Source organism: Asterias rubens, chromosome 14 (genome assembly GCF_902459465.1).
Source record: "Asterias rubens chromosome 14, eAstRub1.3, whole genome shotgun sequence".
Classification (NCBI taxonomy): domain Eukaryota; kingdom Metazoa; phylum Echinodermata; class Asteroidea; order Forcipulatida; family Asteriidae; genus Asterias; species Asterias rubens.
In genome coordinates, this window is record NC_047075.1 from 1,189,005 (window position 1) to 1,213,291 (window position 24,287).

General features: G+C 42.6%; 1 protein-coding gene and 1 long non-coding RNA gene across 4 annotated transcripts; both read right to left on the reverse strand.

Annotated features, from left to right (window-relative positions):
• Positions 1-4,012: 4,012 nt before the first annotated feature.
• LOC117299319 (deleted in malignant brain tumors 1 protein-like) lies at positions 4,013-16,745 on the reverse strand. Of its 2 annotated transcripts, none has more exons than XM_033782838.1 (14): positions 16,449-16,745; positions 15,015-15,404; positions 14,350-14,658; positions 13,422-13,748; positions 12,497-12,841; positions 11,486-11,794; positions 10,634-10,963; positions 9,972-10,319; positions 9,310-9,624; positions 8,028-8,369; positions 6,943-7,293; positions 5,826-6,194; positions 5,372-5,529; positions 4,013-4,804 (listed from the first exon to the last, which is right to left on the reverse strand). In XM_033782838.1, the coding sequence occupies exons 1-14, from the start codon at positions 16,558-16,560 to the stop codon at positions 4,688-4,690; spliced, it is 4,122 nt and encodes a 1,373-aa protein (XP_033638729.1). In that variant the 5' UTR covers positions 16,561-16,745; the 3' UTR covers positions 4,013-4,687. The 2 variants fall into 2 exon arrangements, with proteins under 2 accessions (XP_033638729.1, XP_033638728.1); XM_033782837.1 differs by having other exon boundaries at positions 5,351-5,529.
• A 5,618-nt stretch (positions 16,746-22,363) lies between these two features.
• Positions 22,364-24,017, reverse strand: LOC117299320. 2 transcript variants are annotated; one of them, XR_004520062.1, is made up of 2 exons: positions 23,897-24,017; positions 22,364-23,773 (listed from the first exon to the last, which is right to left on the reverse strand). It is a non-coding gene; the product is annotated as an uncharacterized LOC117299320 (long non-coding RNA). The 2 variants fall into 2 exon arrangements; XR_004520061.1 differs by having other exon boundaries at positions 22,364-23,823.
• Between the last annotated feature and the right edge of the window lie 270 nt (positions 24,018-24,287).

A 24,287-nucleotide genomic window follows, 5' to 3' on the forward strand; every position in this document is an offset into this window, starting at 1 on the left:
TACATGTAAGCAATATATATTGTGAGACCCAATTAGTTAGCACCTTATAAGGGTTTACAAGGTGCTATGGCGCATACAGCAGCCACAGCCAGGAACACCGGGGCGAACCCCTTCTCTTTTCGATAAGTGCACTGGGTTCTTTTACATGCGTTACACAACACATGGGACCAACGGCTTAACGTCCCATCCGAAGGACGAAGCAATGGTTATGTGTCTTGCTTAAGGACACAAGTGTCACGGCTGGGGACTCGAACCCACACTCTGCTGATCAGAAACACCAGAGTTTGAATTCGGTGTTCTTAACCGCTCGGCCACGACACTTCCATATACTTGGTTTGTGAAACACCATTTGTGTATATACTTGCTGGGTAGATTATGTTCATTTGAGAACTTGTCTTGCTTTCTACTTCCGCTGAGTAGATTTTCCTGCTTCTTAACTGCTACTGCTGGAAGGTAGAAAATCGGCCGGGACGAGTCTTTTCGCATAGTGGATGGAGGAGACTTCTCGTTATTAACTTCACCATCAAAGAGTTTTAAGCACTTTCGCTTTTGACAAAATTCACAAAGAATGCATGCTCTCACTTAATTGCCAGTGCCAATGTTTTGGCAACTGTTATTCACCGACGAACCCTATTTTCTTGTCGGGTATTCGAGTATTGTCTCTTATGATATATTAATTGTAACAAACTATATAATAATATATCAATATCAATAGTAATAATCGGGAGAAACGATAGAAAAGTGCAATGTTATATTTTGTAGTGTAATGTAGATTCTGACAAGCAAATCTCGGCCCTATTGCACCAGAGACTGCTTTTACTAAAGGCTGCTAAGCGATATGCAGCGTACCAGTCACAAATGGTACAAGATGCAATATTTTGGCTGGTAACCTGTTTAGCAAAAGTGTTTTGTACTTAGTGATTATTTTGCTATGTGGAAGTAAACCTGGTGTTTTTCAAACGGACAAAACTTATTACTTTATTGGCGGCTACAGCTACGGGTTGAATTTGAATTAAGTCTGGTACACTGACTTGCTTAGTTACAGTTACTGCTTAAAACTTGAATTCCTCAGACTATAGAGACAGTTGCTATGTCAAATGATTCAGGGCAAGCTTTTGTAAAGAACTTTCCAGATGAGCCAACCCTGGTACCATACATTCTCAACTTGAACTTGAACTTTGAACTTTGCTCTTAAAGGGGCACATTAATTTTGCTCTGATGAGAGGCACCAGAGGGCGCCAGAGCAAAAGGAGAGGGCACCATGGCAATAAGCTTTTTTTGGATATGGCGGACACAATGCTACAACACTGTATGGTTTGGGTAAATTTGTGCGTATTTACCATAGAAATACAACATGTGTTATTCAGTGAAGTGCGCATTTTAGGCGACGCAGCGTTTACACGTAAACCTATTGCCCACCAACATGGCGAGCGTGGCATCAGTCGCCGCGTGTAACACGCGTGCAACACGCGTGCAAGGGGTCCGCCATACCTCAAAAAGGCTTATTGCTGTGGGTGCAATGGGTTATTTTGAGTTTATTTAAATTTGGATAGGTACTCTTTTACCTAACTACACAAAAGCTTGCCTTAAGTTGTTTTGGCGCAGCAACGAATAACTGAATTGATTTCTCCATTTATTTTTATATAGACACATTCTTTTACTTATGGGTCACGAAAACTAATAAAGCATAAATATTACTGTCATTTTATGAAACTAAATATTTTCCTTGTTTGTTTTTATGACTGGTCGACTCTTATTATATAACAAGTTTGCCTCTTTATAGTAGGAACTTTGTTTTCAGTCCTTGCCTGACTGTGTTGGTTTTTCCCTCGAATATACTCCCCAGTTTCCCTCCCATCGAAAAGTGAAATTTCTTTCCTCGTCTTTTCTTTATTGGGTTCTTGGCTAGTACAGTACAGTGATTAGGTTCGCTTTTCTGAGAGTTCTTTGCTTCACTTGCAAAATTACCTCTTAAAAACAGGAACTTTGTTTTCAGTACTTGCCTGACTGTGTGGGTTTTTCCCTGGAATATTTCTCTAGGGTTTTCCTCCCCATCTTAAAGCCAGCGGACACTTGGTAATTGTCAAAGACCAGTATTCTCACTTGCTGTACTTCAACATATGCATAAAATAACAAACCTGTGAAAATTTGAGGTCGATTGGTCGCCGGAGTTTCGAGATAACTATGAATGAAAAAAAAAGCACCCTTGTCACACAAAGTTGTGTGCTTTCAGATGCTTCATTTCGAGACCTCAAATTCTAAACTTGAGGTCTCGAAATCAAATTTGTGGAAAATTACTTCTTTCTCGAAAACTACTCCACTTCAGAGGGAGCCGTTTCTCACAATGTTTTATACTACCAACCTCTCCCCATTGCTCGTTACCAAGTAATGCTAATACTTATTTTGAGTAATTACCAATAGTGTCCACTGCCTTTAAACTGAAACTTGTTTTCTCTATATTGGATTCTTGGCTAGTGCAGTGATCAAGTTCGCTTTCAAGCAGAAACGAGATGCGGACTTCAGAATGTTCTCTTGATGACAGCACTCTTTATAACATGTATAACGGGGTGGACTATTGACATTTGCATTTATTGTTTGCGATAGATTATAAAGAAACTTAAATAAATTTGGGTTGTGGGTTTGATGTACTATTTGATTATGTAAATAAACAGTGTAGTAATAAGAAAACAACAACAAAAACAACAACAAATAACCATGAACTCCTTAATATTCCAAAGCAAAGTATATATATATCACAACTAAAAATTAAAAAGGTCCCCCCTCCCACAAAGGGGGGGGGTTGGGAGAGAACCACAATTAGGCAACTTATTGCCACGAATATTATTGCATTTTTTTTGTTCGTGCACACAGATTAAAAAGCAGCATTGTACGACCTAAATACATAAAGCAGATTTTATGAAAATCTTGGGGAAAAAAAAAAAAATTAAAATTATCGAAAGTTATTAAAATATTGTGGCAGAATTATTTCCAATAAAAACATAAATGCGAATATAATAACTAGAATCTAGAATCTGCATAGAACTTGTATCTGTTATATACATTTAAAAAACATCAATACTCAATACTTTTAAAATAAGTTCTTAAGTAAAACCAAACTACAATGTAGCAATGAAAACAAAAATAAACCCTGTGATTTACTGCATGGCCAAGTGGCTAAAATTACTGGACTCTGGCCGATGGTCCAGTGGTTATTTCAAGTAATGTGAGTTACTGGCCAAGTGCTAAAATTACTGGACTCTGGCCGATGGTCCAGTGGTTATTTCAAGCAATGTGAGTTGCTGGCCAAGTGGCTAAAATTACTGGACTCTGGTCCAGTGGTTATTTTAAGCAATGTGAGTTGCTGACCAAGTGGCTAAAATTACTGGACTCTGGCCGATGGTCCAGTGGTTATTTCAAGCAATGTGAGTTGCTGGCCAAGTGGCTAAAATTACTGGACTCTGGCCGATGGTCCAGTGGTTATTTCAAGCAATGTGAGTTACAGGCCAAGTGCTAAAATTACTGGACTCTGGCCGATGGTCCAGTTGTTATTTCAAGCAATGTGAGTTACTGGCCAAGTAGCTAAAATTACTGGACTCTGGCCGATGGTCCAGTAGTTATTTCAAGCAATGTGAGTTACTGGCCAAGTGCTAAAATTACTGGACTCTGGCCGATGGTCCAGTGGTTATTTCAAGCAATGTGCATTACTGGCCAAGTGCTAAAATTACTGGACTCTGGCCAATGGTCCAGTTGTTATTTCAAGCAATGTGAGTTACTGGCCAAGTGGCTAAAATTACTGGACTCTGGCCGATGGTCCAGTGGTTGTTTAAGCCATACTATTTTATATGCACTGCCAGTTGTGTAATAAAGTCTCTAAGACTCTCAGTATAAAACAACAGAAACAGATCTGTAATTACACGGAGGCCATGGCCTCTGTTGCCCCTAATCTTGGCGGCCTCGGTGCCCCTAATCTTGGCGGCCTCGGTGCCCCTAATCTTGGCGGCCTCTGTTGCCCCTAATCTTGGCGGCCTCGGTGCCCCTAATCTTGGCGGCCTCGGTGCCCCTAATCTTGGCGGCCTCTGTTGCCCCTAATCTTGGCGGCCTCGGTGCCCCTAATCTTGGCGGCCTCGGTCCCCCTAATCTTGGCGGCCTCTGTTGCCCCTAATCTTGGCGGCCTCGGTGCCCCTAATCTTGGCGGCCTCGGTGCCCCCTTTAAAAGGTAGATAGACTATATGAATTTCCGTTGGAAGCACACTTTTCAAAATGAAAATGGCCAAGTGCATTTTCAAAGATGAATTTACAATGCGCCATCTATTTATATAGTATACAAGACCCTATTTTGTGGTACAAATGTAGCACATTAACACCAAACAAGCAACAATATAAAAACAGAATACAAAGTGAACAAATCAATACAAATTAATGGACTCGATACCATAATAGACCGTATTGAATAACCCCTTTTTTCAATGAAAAGTCGCCATCTTGTTAGGCAAACCATTCATCTTGCTCTGATAAGGGACATGTATTGGCTTATATGTATTCACATGTACATCAATTTTAACTGGGAATCTCCAAGACCATGAAAGCCATGTAAAATGATGTGAGGTCAAAGGTCAATATGTAGGTAGGCTCAACGGCAGACCTCTGGTGTAATTCACAAGCCTTGGTGTGACGTCAGATGTTGAGGCTAGACTGCTGTCTGTTCGACCGTGGTGCTCGGATCGGAACCTAGCGATGGTCCACTGGCTACTACAGGGTACGAGTCAGGGGACTTGGTCACCTCATTGTAGTGTGGCGGTAGATCCTGTTAAATTGAACAAACACAAACTTAAGGGTGAACTTTTTTTTTTTTTTTTTACCGAAAGTGTATAATGGCTTTAAAGCAAATAATAACTAACTAACTAGGAATTAACTATGTACAAGAGAGGATCGAGAGCATGAGGCCGTTAGAGTAAAGCGAGGCTTGTAGAAAATAGCCCTTATACAGACAGACAAACAAACAAACAAACAAACAAACAAACAAACAAACAAACAAACAGCAAAGACGAACAAGGACAACACGGACAAGTGAACAATGACACTATAAAATGCTGACGACAAACCACAAAGAATAAAATACCAGGCTAAAGGCCCGGTCCCACTGCAGCGATAACGAGAACGATAACGATTATTAGCAAAGATAACGCGTTCTATTGGTTGAATGAGCGTGTGTGTATTCTGCGTGGAGCAATTCAACCAATAGAACGCGTTCTCTTTGCGGCGTGATCGTTATCGTTATCACTGCAGTGTGACTTGGCCTTAACTGTAGACGACAAAAGTAAATATATAAGTAGAGAAAAAGCTGTGTTACTTGTGTGACTTGGGTGTTTACCGGTTGATACGGGTTCCCAGACGATGTATGCGTCATTGATGTATTTTCTCCAGGCTTCCTGTTCATCCTGTGGCATGCGAAGCACAGTAGTACCAAGACAACAACTGCGACGACGACCCCGATAATAATGTTTCGAGTTTTTAAAGATTCTGGACTCCCTATTCACATAAAGAAAATAACAAGAAAGATAATAAGGACAAAAGCACTCGATCTTTGGCACGAAATACACAAAATGAAATAACAAGAAATAATTATAGCTTCTGGATTCACTATTACGTCCCATCAGAAGGACGAAGCAGTGGTGAAGTGCCTTAGTTAAGGACATAAGTGTCACAACTGCCACTCGAACCCACACTCTGCTGATCAGAAACACCAGAGTTTGAATTCGGTGCTCTTATAACCGCTCGGTCACGACACTACCACAGAAGAAATCTGTTACACAACTTTGTCTTACTTTCTTTTGGTCTTGGGTCGACACTTGGGTACTCATCACTGTAGCACACCACGGCAGCCTGGTTTCCAGAGAACCCACTGCAGATACTGTCGCCAGGGATACGATAATAACAATCAGCAAGATTCCCCTCCGTCCCCTCGCATTCCAAGTCTCGAATCAAGAATTCCTCCTCTGCGTAACTATACAGATCCTTAGCGTCCCAGCCGGGTATGGCAACAACAAGAGACTGGTACCCAAGCTGCCGACAGATGACTTCACCCTCCGATTCGTCCCAGTTCCAATGGCATACTGCACCCTTGAATCCGTCAAACATCACTTGGACTGTGCCTTGGTTTGGATAGGGTCCGTTTACTAGACTCACCTCAAAGCCTAAAACAAAGTACCAGAAAAGCAGTGAAGTCAGTATTGGAAATAAGCTTTGCTTTATTTGCCACACAAAATAACATGTGCTTCTTGCTAGTACCAGTTAAATTTTAGGAAACACTATAAAGGCAGTGGACACTATTGGTAATTACTCAAAATAATTGTTAGCATAAAACCTTACTTGGTAACAAGTAATGGGGAGAGGTTGATAGTATAAAACATTGTGAGAAACGGCTCCCTCTGAAGTAACACAGTTTTTGAGAAAGAAGTAGTTTTCTACGAATTTGATTTCGAGACCTCAGATTTAGAATTTGGTCATTGGACCAATAGCGTTCCTTTCATTTGAGGAATTGCATGGTGAGGTATCAATTTATATTTGGTTTGCGGTAACACGCATGTGTACATATACTACATTTAGACAAGATTTTGTTCTTTGGGGGAACAAATAAAACAAAAAAGTCCCCCAAAAAACAGTCAAAGCATAAGTTCAGTGCCATTTCAGCTTCATAAGGTTTATCGCGAATAGCAAAATATAAAGAAAGGGCGCTGTTGAACCAACACAGAGATACAGGCCATGCGTGCGCACATCGTGCATGACAACATACACCATGGCGTTGAATGCCCCCTCTGCTTACCCATAATGCATTGCAGTTATGAATCGTGATAATGCTTACTTAAACACAGCCGGTGTCGACAAAATATCCACTAACAACTCAAAGTTTCAACCAATACGTTTGACGGTCTTCATACTTACTCTCTACCCTGGGTCGGGGGTCGCAATAAACCTTGAGGAAAAAAGTACAGCAGTAAGGACCCTCACAAAAAGGGCGGTCTTCAACGAATCCAGTTGCGCACTCGGCCACACTTTCCTCTTTTCCGGTACATTCTTCTATTTTTAGCAAAACAGGCAGCGTAGGAAGATAGTAGCTGATGCTGTAAGGGTACGACCGGGCCGACAGAAAGCCCAACTGACGACAGGCGACAGTGTCTTCTTTGCGTAGAGTGTCACCGTGGCAGATAGCCCCCCACTGGTCAGCATGAAAAACTTCAACACGTCCGATGGAGTTGACTGGTCCACCACTTAAGCGAAAATCTCCGTCTTTGGCTGTAAATGAAATTTTTACAAAACATAAAATAAAACAAATACTCAATTCAATTCAATTCATAAAAGACATTTAACCAATGCTCGTGTGTTTCTATTTCACTGCTGGTGCTCGTTGAAAGCATGTTCAGCTTTCTGAAGGCACAATAGACACTCGGTAATTGTCACTTGGTGAATCTCAACATATACATAAAATAATGAACCTCTGAAAACTTGAGCTCACTTGGCTGTCGAAGTTGCGAGAGAATAGTGGAAGAAAAACACCCTTGCTCGCACAAGTTGTGTGGTTTGAGATGCTTGATTTTGTTTCTCACAATGTTTTTAAACTATCAACAGCTCTCCATTGCTCGTTACCAAGTACGCTTTTATGCTAACAGTTAATTTGAGTAATTACCAATAAAGACTGGGGACCTCCAATGAAATCACTGGTTCTATAAAACCAATACCTGTCTTCCCTTGCCGATGAAGACAGGGGACCAGTCTATTGAAAATTGTTGGTTGATTTTGGCGCTATACAAATGCCCTCTGATTGATTGACTGATGGACCCAATTCACCTGACGTCATCATCAGAATAATCTCACATGCACCATACTGGTGGGCAATGTCACTGTGCGTTATTTAGTGAAATGGGCATTTTAGGCAATGCTGCGTTAAAATCCAAAATGGTGACTGTGGCACAGTAGCTGCGTGTGACGTGCGCACTTTACACAAATGCTCAGTATAACCAAACACTCACCATCATTCCATATGCCACACTGAACAGCAGCATCACCCGCGCTGCACGGTGTCTCACGCCGGGTCAAAGGGCAAAGGTTAACTCGCCGATAGCGCTCCAGAGGTCGTAGTGCAAAGCAGTCAAATTTCTGCGAGATGAAGTCCCTGTTTCGGTTACCACTGAACGTCCCTCCTGGTACTGTGTTGTTCGGTACCGGCATGCCGAGCTGGTAACAGGCAGTCTTGGCTTCTTCAAAGCCCCAGTCATCTGCGCAAACTCTCTGCCAAACATTCTCGTAGAATATCTCGACGCTCCCTTCGGTCGGTTCCGTTCCGTTCTGTAGTCGGATGTCTCCAAAGCTACCTTTATTAATAAAATAAAAATAAATAAAATACATATATAGAGCGCAGAAACTTTCCAGCATTAAGTATTTATTCCACTGCACTTTAACAAGAGCTCCTGATATGCTTGGATAGGCAGTTAATAATAATTTAATAAAACACTTGGTCATGTTTCTTGTATCGTACATCAATAATGAATGCTAATAAGCATTTTGCAAATAGGAACCAGACTATTTTGTTCTTCCAGCCTCGGTTTTGGTTACATTGATATCAATGGAAAAAAATTCAAGATGGCTGCACCATGATAGAGGTCTATACCACGCCAAGGGAGCAGCATTGAGCCAAAGAAAGGCTCGCAAATGCTGGTCTCTCTTAACAAAATTTGCAGGCCAAGCCGGGCAAGAGTTACTGATAAAAAAAGTATGTTTTCAGTGACCTTTTGAACAACGGAGCTAGAACTTTTGATGGGATGTGGAGTGGAATTCCATATCCTAGGTCCTGCAACTAAAAATGATCCTGAATTTCTGGTGGTACGATAATTATACAAGTTACCCTGTGAACGTAAGTTGCTCTTCGCAGCCCCAGTTACATAAAACTTACACGATCTAATGATGATGATAGTTGAAAACATCCCTTGAAATATTTCTGTCTGAAATGTCATATTTGAGGAGAAATAAATAATTTTACTTAGCGTTTTGAGTTTATCGCTCAGTTAGCATTTTATTCTTTTTTATTTTGGCATCGATGCAATGCAAAATTTGTAATCAATTTTTCACCGTTCTCTCGTGACCCAGATGGCCAATCGATCTCAAACTTCTACAGGTTTGTCAGTTTATGCATATGATGGATTACATGAAGTGCTTACACTGCAAGCAACTGTTTTGTTAGCAAAAACCAATTCTGTAATATTCCTTTAAACATGTTTAAGACCGTTTTAAACTTTATTGTCAATCCCAACTAACCAGTGTCATAGCCATCGCAGACAACATGAACGTCCCTCATGTGATTACAAGAAACAGTTGGATCCGTCTGGTTTACGACTTGACAGTATTCAGCTGCCAGTCCTCCATCGCAGAGGACGATTGGTCCGCCGCCAGTAGTGTTGCGCATCGTACCAAATGATGTAGCTGGACGATACTCAAGTTTCTGACAGGCTCGCACGGCCCAACCGAAGTCAACATTTTCCTCACAGACGGTTGCCCAACCTATGACGTCTGAAATGTACATTTCCACTCGGCCTTCGTAGAGGCTGGGGCCTCCTGATAGTCGCAAGTCTCCTGTGAAGCAAAACAAAGTTTGAATAATAATAATAATAATAATGACACCGGGGCGAACCCCTTCTCTTTTTGATAAGTGCACTGGGTTCTTTTACATGCCTTACACAACACATGGGACCAACGGCTTTACGTCCCATCCAAAGGACGAGGAAACAAGTCTCACGGCTGGAGATTGGAACTCACACTCTGCTGATCAAAAACACCAGAGTTTGAAATTCGGTGATCTTAACTGCTCGGCCACAACACTTCCACGAGAGAGAGTCAGGTTGGCGCAGTGGTGTCTTGCCTCGCCTTCCAAGGGAAGCTAATCGAACGCACCATATAATTTCTCTACTAAATAAACTCACCAACAGTAACCCCAGCCTCTTCCGTCAATGGGGGAAGATTCGAGCAGATGACACCGAGATCATATCTGTACTGGGCGCACTCGGAGTCATCTAATTTGTGATAGCACTCTAAAATACTCCCTTCATTCCCGTTGCAGTTCAACCCGCTGACGAGCACCTCCCCGCTTCCTCTACCAAATGACTTTATCCCGTCAGAATATTGAAAGCCAAGTTGATTACAGATGAATGTTGCTTCTAGGTTCTTGACGCTTGGTTTACAAATGCTTCCCCACTCGCCCTGGTAAAGCATCTCGACACGGCCCTCCGTGATGGAACTGCCATTAGCCAATCGCAGATCAAATTCCACGGCTGTACAGTAATAACAAAACAAACTATTTCTTTATTGTTCTAAATAAAAATAATATTTATTTTGGTATGACACTGCTCTTGAGTAAAATGCCTGTGATTTATTTCACAGAGCTTGGGAGAGTACTTAGTATACAGTGCTAACACACATCGGTGTATATGGGTAAAAACAAAAATTCATATTCTTTATCCCCGATGCAAATTTCCATCTATTAAAGCCAGTTCCTCTGATGGGAGCTCAAGATGGCTGTGTCCTGAAGTGAGCAAGGAACTACCATAAATTGCTTCCCACCCAGGTGATTGATTGGGATCCTTACCTGCTGGTCTCATACCACATTGAGCACCGGCACCACCGGTGGAACACGGCATAGCTCTTGCCGTCCAAGAACAATTTTGAAGAGTGAGCTCTTGACCAGTACATATGATACTATTTGGCAACGTGTCGCCTGCTCCATTCCTCCCGAACGACCCTCCTGGCGGTACTGCTGAGGAGGGTTCCGGCAGCCCAAGCTGTCTACAAGTTGACTGGACCTCTTCAATCCCCCAGTCATCCGAGCACAGCGTCTTCCAAGTGTTTTTGTCGAAGAACTGAACTCGTCCTTCGGTTTCAATCGATCCGTCGACAAGTCTCACCTGACCCTGTCGACCTTTAAAATTAAAATTGAAACACAAAAGCATTATTACAATATGGGCACAAAACAAGGTCATTTAATCTTGTTAATTTGTTGACACTATTAATGTAAACCTATAATTTGTTGTGCCTCACACTTCCACTACCTCAGGCTCACAAGCCCATCCGATTGATGCAATGCCCACCCAGACACCAGTGTCCAGACTGGCTGTCTCTTGAACTAGAAGCCCATCCCGATTGATGCAATGCCCACCCAGACACCAGTGTCCAGACTGGCTGTCTCTTGGACTAGAAGCCCATCCCGATTGATGCAATGCCCACCCAGACACCAGTGTCCAGACTGGCTGTCTCTTGGACTAGAATAACTCTTTTGTCTAATGACCTCCTCCCACACTCATCCTAACTGACCACCCTTCGATCTGCTTGTTCTAGTCATCATCAGGATACTCTGAAACACTTTATGTATCACAATACAAATTATCATTCTAACAGGTCCATCCGTTGATGAATGGTTCCTTTTTTTAAAAATAAAATTTACCTTTATCAACTCCGTTACAAACAATATCTACATCTGTGCTGTGAGTACATGTAGGGTCAATGCTAGTGATCTCTTGACAGTTCTCCGTGTCAAATCCGTCGACCCCTGCTGGACATCTTGCAAGGGGGCCACTACCCGTCCCATAGCGACCGCTACCCACAGAGGAAGCAGGACGGAACCCAAGTTTCTGACAAGCTTGTTCGGCCCAACTGAAGTCTATGCCGTCCCCGCAGACAGTTGACCAACCTCCAATGAAGACTTGAACCCGACCTTCGTACAGGGTCGATCCTCCTACAAGTTGAAGGTCACCTTATGCAAAAGAAAAAGTCAAAGGAATTTAATTTATGGCTGAATTCTTATATAGTGCTCATACCCGCCACTCAGTGACGCTCAAGGCGCTTCAAAACCACTTTTATTTCCTGCAAGGTATTGTGGAGCTACATTGCTCAAGTGTGAGACCTATTCCTTTACATAGCACCATGTAATGGTTTTGTGAGTACTGTGGCGCAACATTAATAATCTGCAAATCAAACCATGAACACCAAGGCGAACCCCTTCTCTTTACGATAAGTGCTCTGGGTTCTTTTATGTGCGTTACTCAACACACAGGACTTACACCTTAACGTCCCATAAGAAGGACGCAGCAATATTGGTCAAGTGTTTTGCTTAATAGTCTTCCTGTGCATATTCACCAGGCTAGTTCTTTACAATGTTTTAAGTCTCTGTTGAAAACTCATTTGTTCAGAGCTGTTTTTTTGTAATCTCCTTACTTGTAATTTGTATCTTTCTTTCATTGTATATTTTATTGTTCTCTTTATGCGCTTTGAGGCTTTTCGCATTAGGCGCTTTACAAATGTCTTATTATTATAAGAGTCACAACCAGAAATCCAAACCCACAATCCGATGATTTAGCCATCAGAACAAAACCCCAAATTAAACTTTGAGCCACCAATGTTTACACTTTATGCGGTATACCAACTTTTTAACAAAGGAATCTGTTCTTATACTCACCAAGCGAGGGATAGGAAGGCATACTAATAGCAGGGAGATTAGAACAGACGAGACCAACTTCCTTATTGACGTGACATGCAAAATCATTCACGACATGGTAGCAGTCTAAAAGATTCAACTCATCCCCGTTGCAGTTGACCATGTTCAGAAAATAGTCGTTGTAGGTTTCGCTAAAACGTTTTTGCCGATCTGCCGACTGGAATCCCAAATGACGGCAAGCTACTGTTGCCTCCTCCATGTTGAAGTTGCTGTCACAGACTGCTCCCCACTCCCCTTGGTAGAACATTTCCAGACGACCTTCTAGACTTGTCTGCCCACCGTTGAGACGAAGGTCAAACTCTTGCGCTGCAAAGACAGAGAATTGCAAAAAATTTAAAATTCATCAAAACCATTGGACACTTGGTACAGGAAAAAAAAAAAGTTCACAGATTTACAAATAACTTACAGGGTTTACAGAAGGTAGTGGTGAAAGACTTCTCTTGAAATATTATTCCATGAAATGCTTTACTTTTTGAGAAAACAGTAAAACAATATAAATTCTCGTTAGCGAGAATTACGGATTTATTTTAAACACATGTCATGACACGGCGAAACGCGCGGATGCAAGGGTGGGTTTTTTCCGTTATTTTCTCCCGACTCCGATGATCGATTGAGCCTAAATTTTCAAAGGTTTGTTATTTGATATAGAAGTTGTGATACACGAAGTGTGGGCCCTGGACAATACTGTTTACCGAAAGGGTCCAATGGCTTTAAACAAACAAGTGTTTTTTTATCTTTTTGTACACACAACATGAAAATGAGAATTAGTGGTTGCTAACTAATTACCATTAAAAAATCTACTGGTATAAAAAGCAAAACAGTTGTTTTGAACCTAGTACAACCAAACATTGCATTTGTAAAGAAATTATTAAAAAGAATTGTGTACCTTCCTTGTTGACTATGGTGCCACATCGAGCACTAGCACCACCGTTTCTACACGAAGTACTCAATGTCCAAGAACAACTTTGAAGATTTAGCTCTGAACCCGTACATGCGACACTACTCTGCTTGTAACCGTCCCCGTCCCCGAACAACCCTCCTGACGGTACTGCTGCCGAGGGTTCTGGCAGACCAAGCTGTCGACAAGTTGCTCGAACCTCTTCAAACCCCCAGTCATCCGAGCACAGCGTCTTCCAAGTGTTTTGGTCGAAGAACTCGACTCGTCCTTCAGTTTCAGCTGATCCACCGACTAGTCTGACCTCATCCTGTCGACCTTGAAACAAAAATCATACGCCAAGAAGAAAATTAAGTTTCATCCTTAAAGAGCAAGAAGGAGCCTGTTTCATGAGATATAAATGGAACTAATTGCTTCGCTTCACCCAGGGGCAAATGGGTTCCTGTGAGGGCAGAAATAGTTCTTGTGATTGATTTAGCTTACTAGCGCAAAAGGGTTGTACACTCCCAGGGGGCTGAGACAGTTTACGGAATCATTTAAATGGCCCAGTGACCAGGTAATCATGTTGGAAGCGCTTTAAGACGCCCTTCAGGTGGGTGAAGTGCTATATAAAAAATCAATTATTGTTATTATTATTATTATCAGGGATGAGATTGTTCAGACTTTTGGCTCAATTCAGACTTTCTATGTCGGCCTGGTGAAGAAATTCAGACAATATTTTGTTCTACAAATAAAGAAATCCTGCTCATTTGTCTACTTCTCTAGTGCTTTGGATACTGTTTTCAAAAGCTCCTTCCCTTCGAATCTAAACCACAGGGTTACCAAACGGTAGAAATGGCATCATTCCAACATACATTTGATTTTGTTAGTATTAGTATTTTATTAGTAATGACTCTCATATCACCCCTGTATAATTTACCTGGCTCTCTGCCGCTGCAGACTATCTCTACACCTACACTCTCGCTGCAGAGTTGACTGCTCTGACATTGCGTAGTATTCAGATACCTGTCAGTCTGTAGACAGCTTGTAACCGGACCCGTCCCCGCTTCGCTCGAGGGTGTTGTCCCGATCGATGTAGCAGGACGGTACCCAAGCTTCTCACAGACTTGCTCAGCCCTTATGAAGTCCCAATGCTCGCTACAGACGGTGGCCCACTCTTCAGTTCCAGCCAAGAACACCTCTAGACGACCTTCGTAGGGATTCGAACCTCCAACCAGTCGTATATCTCCTGCAGAGGAAAATAATAATTCTAACCCATATCCACACAGCACTTCATCCTTAGAGGCCCATACAAGTATAGAGCGCTATTGAAATAATTTATTATTACTACACTTGCTACATAAAATTGGGTAGGTAGTGCTTTCTGCTCTACCGGCCAGGCTTCGGATTGATGATACCCAAGCCTACATTCGTATGGACTGTGAAAGGGGTAACCCTGTTTAAGCTCTAGGAGTAGGTGGCAACAGCCTCTGGAAAAAAACAAATTGTAGCCCACACCTTGAAGTGGCCTTCAGGCCTTGTGTGTCTGGCGACTTGCATAAAAAAAATAAACTATATGTCGCGAATTATTATTACATAACTTACCCGGGCTGGCATCAGGTGACATGCTTGAAGGCTTCTCATTGGTGCATGCAATCCCGACCTCGTTACTTTTGCCACATGTCGTCATCCCTTCGTCAATGACGTAGTAACAGTCCGTGAGTCTATCTTCATTCCCATTGCAGTTCACTTCTTGTAGGATCAAATCTAAGTAACCATCTGAGTCAAAGTAGGGCGTTGTTCTCGTTTCGGCGTATTGGTACCCGAGTTGACGGCACGCTACTGTCGCTTCCTCAAGACGGAAGTTGTGATCGCATATCGTACCAAACCATTTATACGTTGTTGTTGATGTAGAGTACGTCCGGTAGTATTCTATTTCAAGCCGTCCTACTGAATCAGTTGAGCCGTCCCTGAGTCGCAAGGTCAACTCTGGAGCTGCATAGAGAGACAAAACACTTGTGATCTTTTAAAAGCATAGTTTATTTACTTTAGCGCTTAAACATATCAAATTTTACGCTGGACCACCAGCTGCGAGGCTAGTGATTTCTTTCTGTGTTGGGCCACTAGCAAACTGAAACTTGTCTGCTTTAATTTCTTCTCTCCATTAGGTTCTTGGCTAGTGCACTAGGTAGCAGTAGAGTACCAAATGTACAGTAGTTGTGATAACAAAACCCTCCTCCCGACGACGAAGCCTCGGCTTCTGCGTTGGGAGGAGGGTAACATTATCACAGTAGACCCAGTTACTGGGGCACTGTACTCCTTTTTTTATTTTGGTCTTCTGATTGATTATGACAAAGGTCTGCATGCACTGTATGGGTGCGCTCGATTAGCTTCCCTGGATCAACCCCGGTCTGCCCCCGGTGCGTTCGAATAGCTTTGAAGTTTGAGGTCATTCCCGGTCCAGGGGCATGACGTCACTACGAGAGCAGTGAGTGATCATTTGTTTAGCCCCTGTCAGGGGCTCACCCGAGTGAGCATCGCAGGGTAGCCCAGGGAAGCTATTCGAACGCACCCATTCATTGATTTCAAGTTCACTGCATTTTTGAGAGTCCTTGCACTTGCAGTTTAGCTTGACAGTCACAACCAACCATAATCAATAAAAATATGAAATGAAAAATGAAATTAAAATAAATAAAATGAAATGACTTTATTACAGTTAGCCTCCATATTTATGATACTGCCAAATTCAGGGAAGAAACAATCAGTCAGAGAGTCAATATACTATAATGGCTGCACCCCAAAACACTGAACACTTATTATCGCATCAAACTACCATGAGTTCATTAAAATGATGCATTTGACAAGTTGACTTTCCGACTTGTTACACAGAAATCATAACTCATATATTATTATTTATTGCTTATAAATTATATTAAAATAAATTATTCAAATTACGCGATCTGCTTCGTTGGATCATGGAGGAAGAAAATTTGGTTGGATCACAAAAACATGATTATTATATCATCATGGCCTCCTTACCGTCCAACCAGCTACGGAGCACACTCGCTGAGCAGATCACAAATAATCTTGAGCAAAATAACAACAGAATAAGCAGCCAAACCATCAAAAACTGCTTTCCCAACGCACCCATTTTGATGGTCGATGTCACAAGATCAATAATGGGCGCGCCTTATGAATAACTCAATAAGATCAAAGACATTCATAACAAGGCAAGGTCATTCAATAGGGGGCGCTATCAGTGTCAACATAAACACGTGTGGTTTATGACCTTTGTACACACTGTGCACAAAACAATTGGTACAGAAATTTGCCATTTATCCCGGGTCCACAGCACGTAAATGTAACGGTCCGTCTTCTCATATACTGTGCACAAGCAATGGGTACAGGAATATTGCCATATCCCGGATCCACAGCACGTAAATGTAACGGTCTGTCTTCTCATATACTGTGCGCAAGCAATGGGTACAGGAATATTGTCATATCCCGGATCCACCAAGGCCCATACTGTGCACAAAGCAATGGGTACAGGAATATTGCCATATCCCGGGTCCACACCACGTAAATGTAACGGTCCGTCTTCTCATATACTGTGCACAAGCAATGGGTACAGGAATATTGCCATATCCCGGGTCCACCAAGGCCGTACATTGTGCTAAGCAATAAATGGCATAAGGATCCGTGATATGGCAATATTTCTGTACCCATTGCTTGCGCGCAGAAAACAGACCGTTACAGGCCGTGCTGTGGACCCGGGATATGGCAATATTCCTGTACCCATTGCTTGTGCACAGTATACGAGAAGACAGACCGTTACATTTTTGTGCTGTGCACCCGGGATATGGCAATATTCCTGTACCCATTGCTTGTGCACAGTATATGAGAAGACAGGCCGTTACATTTACGTGCTGTGGACCCGGGATATGGCAATATTCCTGCACCCATTGCTTGTGCACAGTATATGAGAAGACAGGCCGTTACAGTTGCGTGCTGTGGACCCGGGATATGGCAATATTCCTGCACCCATTGCTTGTGCACAGTATACGAGAAGACAGACCGTTACATTTTGTGCATGCTGTGGACCCGGGATATGGCAATATTCCTGTACCCATTACTTGTGCACAGTATATGAGAAGACAGGCCGTTACATTTGCGTGCTGTGGACCCGGGATATGGCAATATTCCTGTACCCATTGCTTGTGCACAGTATATGAGAAGACAGACCGTTACATTTTCGTGCTGTGGACCCGGGATATGGCAATGTTCCTGTACCCATTGCTTGTGCACAGTAAGACAGACCGTTACATTTTTGTGCTGTGGACCCGGGATATGGCAATATTCCTGCACCCAATGCATTGTGCACAGAGTGTACGGGCGGCGTCGGTATCAGCATAGAGTAGGGACTCTATGGGCGGACACACTTGCATTATGCAGTAGCGTCCGGGCGGACACGATTGCATAAAAAAATATGCAAAACCATCCGGCGGACATTACTGCATATGCAATAACGTCATCCAGATAGAATTGCATAGAGGACATAATTGCATGCGACAGGGGCATAGGAGATATCCCCTCCGCCGCAACCCCCCCCCCCCATCCTGGCAGCAGTTCCCCGCCCACCTCCAAACTCACTGAACCTCAAGTGCCGTTGCGAACAATTTTATTGTTTGGCTTTTTAGTTGTTCACTTTTGCTTCTTCGAACATCGTCAAACTGCCAAAATCCGCAACCCCATCAAATTAGACGTCTATGAAAGGTATGTCATTTAGGTTTTGTGTTGGATGTTTGCTTGTTTTCATATTTTGGGATAAGTAAGGTGTATTTCAGACAGCTTGTAGTCTTTTATTTTGTTAGGCAAAATAAAGGCAGGATTGAAAACCCAAATTCATGAATTATACACTTCCGTTTTCTTTCGTCTCGCATGCTCGTTGTCAGTTGTCACTGTTTGTTGTGGGTTCATTATTCCTTCCTCCATGAATGTTCTCACTTCTGACACCATTAAAATGGGTTCATAACAATTTAGACTCGAATGAAAGGGGCAATCTTATTGACTTGTTTCTTTGGCTTGTGTTGTTCAGTCCTCCACAGTCGATTCAAGCAAAACAGTACCATTCATCTTATATACCGCCCTCTATTGACTGACAACTTAAATTAAATAATTAATTTAATTTTAATTGTCAGTCAATAGAGGGCAGTATATAAGATGAGTGGTCATCAACAGTCATACGCCTACGTACACACGTCGTACAAGGATGGATTGTTACATGTTATTTACTTCAGTCATCATTTTCACTACGGATGACTGCACGACTGTTTACGAAGAAACACAAGGTTTGTTACCTGAACAAAAATGTCTCGGAAACTAGGTAAGGGATTCTAGTTTACCTCAATTATCCCTTTTTGGGGGGTAAAAATAAGCGAAAAAGTGGTGGCGCCGAACGCTGATACTGATAAGTGATAGTGATACGGAAAGTTATCCAATGTCTCTATCCTATTTATTTATTTGCTAAGTAATACTAAAAAGTGACTTTTTTATTTGTTATGAAATGAAATACTAAATAGTGGCTAGTTTCTAGGGGGTACAGGCCAACTTGGTCAATTGCAAGTCAACTCTGTCCCAAGCCAACTCGGTCCCAAGTCATCTCGGTCCCAAGTCAACTCTGTCCCAAGCCAACTCGGTCCCAAGTCATCTCGGTCCCAAGTCAACTCTGTCCCAAGCCAACTCGGTCCCAAGCCAACTCGGTCCCAAGCCAACTCGGTCCCAGCCAACTCGGTCCCAAGTCATCTCGGTCCCAAGCCAACTCTGTCCTAAGCCAACTCGGTCCCAGTCAACTCGGTCCCAGTCAACTCGGTCCCAAGCCAACTCGGTCCCAAGTCATCTCGGTCCCAAGTCAACTCGGTCCCAAGCCAACTCGGTCCCAAGTCATCTCGGTCCTAAGTCAACTCTGTCCTAAGCCAACTCGGTCCCAAGCCAACTCGGTCCCAAGTCATCTCGGTCCTAAGTCAACTCGGTCCAAGTCAACTCGGTCCCAAGTCATCTCGGTCCCATTCAACTCGGTCCCAGTCAACTCGGTCCCAAGTCAACTCGGTCCAAGTCAACTTGGTCCCAAGTCATCTCGGTGAGTTGATTAGTCAACTCAGTCCCAAGTCATCTCGGTCCCAAGTCAACTCGGTCCCAAAGTCAAGTTGGTCCTTCGACCAACCTTAATAATTTAAAAATTGTTTTATTGGTACAGTTTCTAATCAAATATATTTCATAACAAACGGTTACAAACGCTTTTCAAAGACCAACTCGACCGATCCAAGGCAACGTGTTCCTTTAATTATTAAAACATTTTATTACAAATATGAATTCTCAAGAGAAGACATTTATCTGTGACCAATGTGGAGCAACCTACTCGGAAGAAGGTGAATTAGAAAACCATCAAAAAATCCACATTTTGGCTCCTTCAGATGAATTTGTCTCTGACAGTAATAAATCTTTCTCTCGTGAACAAGGACTGAATGAGCATCAAAAGGTCCACACTGGAGAGAAATCATTTGTTTGTGAACTTTCTGGAGAGTGTTTCTTAAATGAACATTCCCTAACAGACCATAAATGCATCAACGCTGGAGAGAAAATATTTGCTTGTGACACTTGTGAAAAAACATTTTCAGGAAAACAGAGCCTAACCCTCCATCAACGTGTTCACACGGGAGAGAAACCATTCGTTTGTGAGACCTGTGATAAAGCGTTTTCGCATAAACACAGCCTTGTGTACCATCAGCGCGTTCACACTGGAGAAAAACCACACGTCTGTGATATTTGTGGAAAAGCTTTTTCTCATAAACCTTGTCTCCGCACCCATCAGCATGTCCACACTGGGGAGAAACCGTTTACTTTTCACAATTTGCGGAGCGGTTTTCAGATGGAAAGCTGTTTTAAGTCGGCATTTATTGCTCCACACAAGAGAGAAACTATTTGTTTGTGATAATTGTGGAGAAGAATTTTCTGAAAAACCTGAGCTGACTGCCCATCGGCTTGTACATGCTGGCGAGAAACTATTTGTCTGTGATTTTGTGGAAAAGCGTTTTCTCTTAAAGGTACTCTGAAAACACACCAGAAAGACCACGACAAAGCATTTGTTTGTGACACTTGTGGCAAAGCCTTTTCGCGAAGATTTACTCTAACCGACCATCAACGCATCCACACCGGAGAATGTCCTTTTGTTTGTGACACCTGTGGAGCTTGTTTTGTTAGGAAAGGTGCTTTAAATCAGCATCGATTTGTCCACACCGGAGAGAAAGCATTTGTATGCGACCAGTGTGGAAAAGGCTTTTCACTCAAACATGTTTTAGTTAGACACCAGCGTGTCCACACTGGAGAGAAACCATTCGTTTGTGACCTCTGCGGGAAAAACTTCTCGCATAAACACACTTTGACTGCCCATCGGCGCGTCCACACTGGAGAGAAACCATTTGTCTGTGACGATTGTGGAGATGGTTTCGTTAGGAAAGATGACTTGAATCGACATCAGTCCACCCACACTGGAGAAAAACCATTTGTTTGCGATATTTGTGGGAAAGCCTTCGGACTCAAACGCACTCTGACAAATCATCAAGCACTCCACATCAGAGAGAAACACTTCAATTGTGCTCTGATGAGAGTCACCAAAGGGCGCCAGAGCAAAAGGAGAGGGCACCATGGCAGTAAGCTTTTTTGGGATATGGCGGACACAATGCTACATCACTGTATGGTTTGGGTAAATTTGTGCGTATTTACCATAGAAATAGAACATGTGTTATTCAGTGAAGTGCGCATTTTAGGCGACGCGGCGTTTACACGTAAACCTATTGCCCACCAACATGGCGAGCGTGGCATTAGCAAGGGGTCCGCCATACCTCAAAAAGGCTTATTGCTGTGGGTGCAATGGGTTATTTTGAGTTTATTTGGATAGGTACTCTTTTACCTAACTACACAAAAGCTTGCCTTAAGTTGTTTTGGCGCAGCAACGAATAAATGAATTGATTTCTCAATTTATTTTTATATAGACACATTCTTTTACTTATGGATCACGAAAACTAATAAAGCATAAATATTACTGTCATTTTATGAAACTAAATTTGATCCTTGTTTGTTTTTATGACTGGTCGACTCTTATTATATAACAAGATTACCTCTTTATAGTAGGAACTTTGTTTTCAGTCCTACGTGGGTTTTCCCTCGAATATACTCCCCAGTTTCCCTCCCATTGAAAAGTGAAATTTCCTTCCTCGTCTTCTCTTCATTGGGTTCTTGGCTAGTACAGTACAGTGATTAGGTTCGCTTTTCTGAGAGTTCTTTGCTTCACTTGCAAAATTACCCGCAGGAACTTTGTTTTCAGTACTTGCCTGACTGTGTGGGTTTTTCCCTGGAATATTTCTCTAGGGTTTTCCTCCCCATCTTAAAGCCAGCGGACACTTGGTAATTGTCAAAGACCAGTATTCTCACTTGCTGTAATTCAACATATGCATAAAATAACAAACCTGTGAAAATTTGAGGTCGATTGGTCGCCGGAGTTTCGAGATAACTATGAATGAAAAAAAAGCACCCTTGTCACACAAAGTTGTGTGCTTTCAGATGCTTCATTTCGAGACCTCAAATTCTAAACTTGAGGTCTCGAAATCAAATTTGTGGAAAATTACTTCTTTCTCGAAAACTACTCCACTTCAGAGGGAGCCGTTTCTCACAATGTTTTATACTACCAACCTCTCTCCATTGCTCGTTACCAAGTAATGCTAATACTTATTTTGAGTAATTACCAATAGTGTCCACTGCCTTTAAACTGAAACTTGTTTTCTCTATATTGGATTCTTGGCTAGTGCAGTGATCAAGTTCGCTTTCAAGCAGAAACGAGATGCGGACTTCAGAATGTTCTCTTGATGACAGCACTCTTTATAACATGTATAACGGGGTGGACTATTGACATTTGCATTTATTGTTTGCGATAGATTATAAAGAAACTTAAATAAATTTGGGTTGTGGGTTTGATGTACTATTTGATTATGTAAATAAACAGGAGAAAACAACAACACAAACAACAACAAATAACCATGAACTCCTTCTTAATATCGACTTTTTATTCCTCATAGATCGTTTAAAAAAAAGTGTTTAAGTATTGTTTTAAAAGCATTCCAAAGCAAAGTATATATATATCACAACTAAAACTTAAAAAGGTCCCCCCTCCCACAAGGGGGGGGGGGGGGGGTCAGGAAAGAACTGGGCAACTTATTGCCACGAATATTATTGCATTTTTTTTGTTCATGCACACAGATTAAAAAGCAGCATTGTACGACCTGAATACATAAAGCAGATTTTATGAAAATCTTGGGGGAAAAAAAAAAAACTTAAAATTATCGAAAGTTATTAAAATATTGTGGCAGAATTATTTCCAATAAAAACATAAATGCGAATATAATAACTAGAATCTAGAATCTGCATAGAAATTGTATCTGTTATATACATTTAAAAAACATCAATACTCAATACTTTTAAAATAAGTTCTTAAGTAAAACCAAACTACAATGTAGCAATGAAAACAAAAATAAACCCTGTGATTTACTGCATGGCCAAGTGCTAAAATTGCTGGACTCTGGCCGATGGTCCAGTGGTTATTTCAAGCAATGTGAGTTACTGGCCAAGTGCTAAAATTACTGGACTCTGGCCGATGGTCCAGTGGTTATTTCAAGCAATGTGAGTTGCTGGCCAAGTGGCTAAAATTACTGGACTCTGGCCGATGGTCCAGTGGTTATTTCAAGCAATGTGAGTTGCTGGCCAAGTGCTAAAATTACTGGACTCTGGCCGATGGTCCAGTGGTTATTTCAAGCAATGTGAGTTGCTGGCCAAGTGGCTAAAATTACTGGACTCTGGCCGATGGTCCAGTGATTATTTTAAGCAATGTGAGTTGCTGGCCAAGTGGCTAAAATTATTGGACTCTTGCCGATGGTCCAGTGATTATTTCAAGCAATGTGAGTTGCTGGCCAAGTGGCTAAAATTACTGGACTCTGGCCGATGGTCCAGTGGTTGTTCAAGCCATACTATTTTATATGCACTGCCAATTGTGTAATAAAGCCTCTAAGACTCTCAGTATAAAATAACAGAAACAGATCTGTAATTACACGGAGGCCATGGCCTCTGTTGCCCCTAATCTTGGCGGCCTCTGTTGCCCCTAATCTTGGCGGCCTCTGTTGCCCCTAATCTTGGCGGCCTCGGTGCCCCTAATCTTGGCGGCCTCGGTGCCCCTAATCTTGGCGGCCTCAGTGCCCCTAATCTTGGCGGCCTCGGTGCCCCTAATCTTGGCGGCCTCTGTTGCCCCTAATCTTGGCGGCCTCTGTTGCCCCTAATCTTGGCGGCCTCTGTTGCCCCTAATCTTGGCGGCCTCGGTGCCCCTAATCTTGGCGGCCTCGGTGCCCCTAATCTTGGCGGCCTCTGTTGCCCCTAATCTTGGCGACCTCGGTGCCCCTAATCTTGGCGGCCTCGGTGCCCCTAATCTTGGCGGCCTCTGTTGCCCCTAATCTTGGCGGCCTCGGTGCCCCTAATCTTGGCGGCCTCGGTGCCCCTAATCTTGGCGGCCTCGGTGCCCCTAATCTTGGCGGCCTCTGTTGCCCCTAATCTTGGCGGCCTCGGTGCCCCTAATCTTGGCGGCCTCGGTGCCCCTAATCTTGGCGGCCTCTGTTGCCCCTAATCTTGGCGGCCTCGGTGCCCCTAGTCTTGGCGGCCTCGGTGCCCCTAATCTTGGCGGCCTCGGTGCCCCCTTTAAAAGGTAGATAGACTATATGAATTTCCGTTGGAAGCACACTTTTCAAAATGAAAATGGCCAAGTGGCTTTTTAAAGATGAATTT

Excerpts from the sequence above, each read along its gene's own strand:
- LOC117299319 (XM_033782837.1), bottom strand. The coding sequence starts at position 16,560 with ATGGGTGCGTTGGGAAAGCAGTTTTTGATGGTTTGGCTGCTTATTCTG. Across the intron at positions 14,659-15,014 it reads GTCACCTGATGCCAGCCCGG|GAGATATACGACTGGTTGGA; the intron begins GTAAGTTATGTA and ends TTTCCTCTGCAG. Across the intron at positions 10,964-11,485 it reads TTGTAACGGAGTTGATAAAG|GTCGACAGGGTCAGGTGAGA; the intron begins GTAAATTTTATT and ends TTAATTTTAAAG.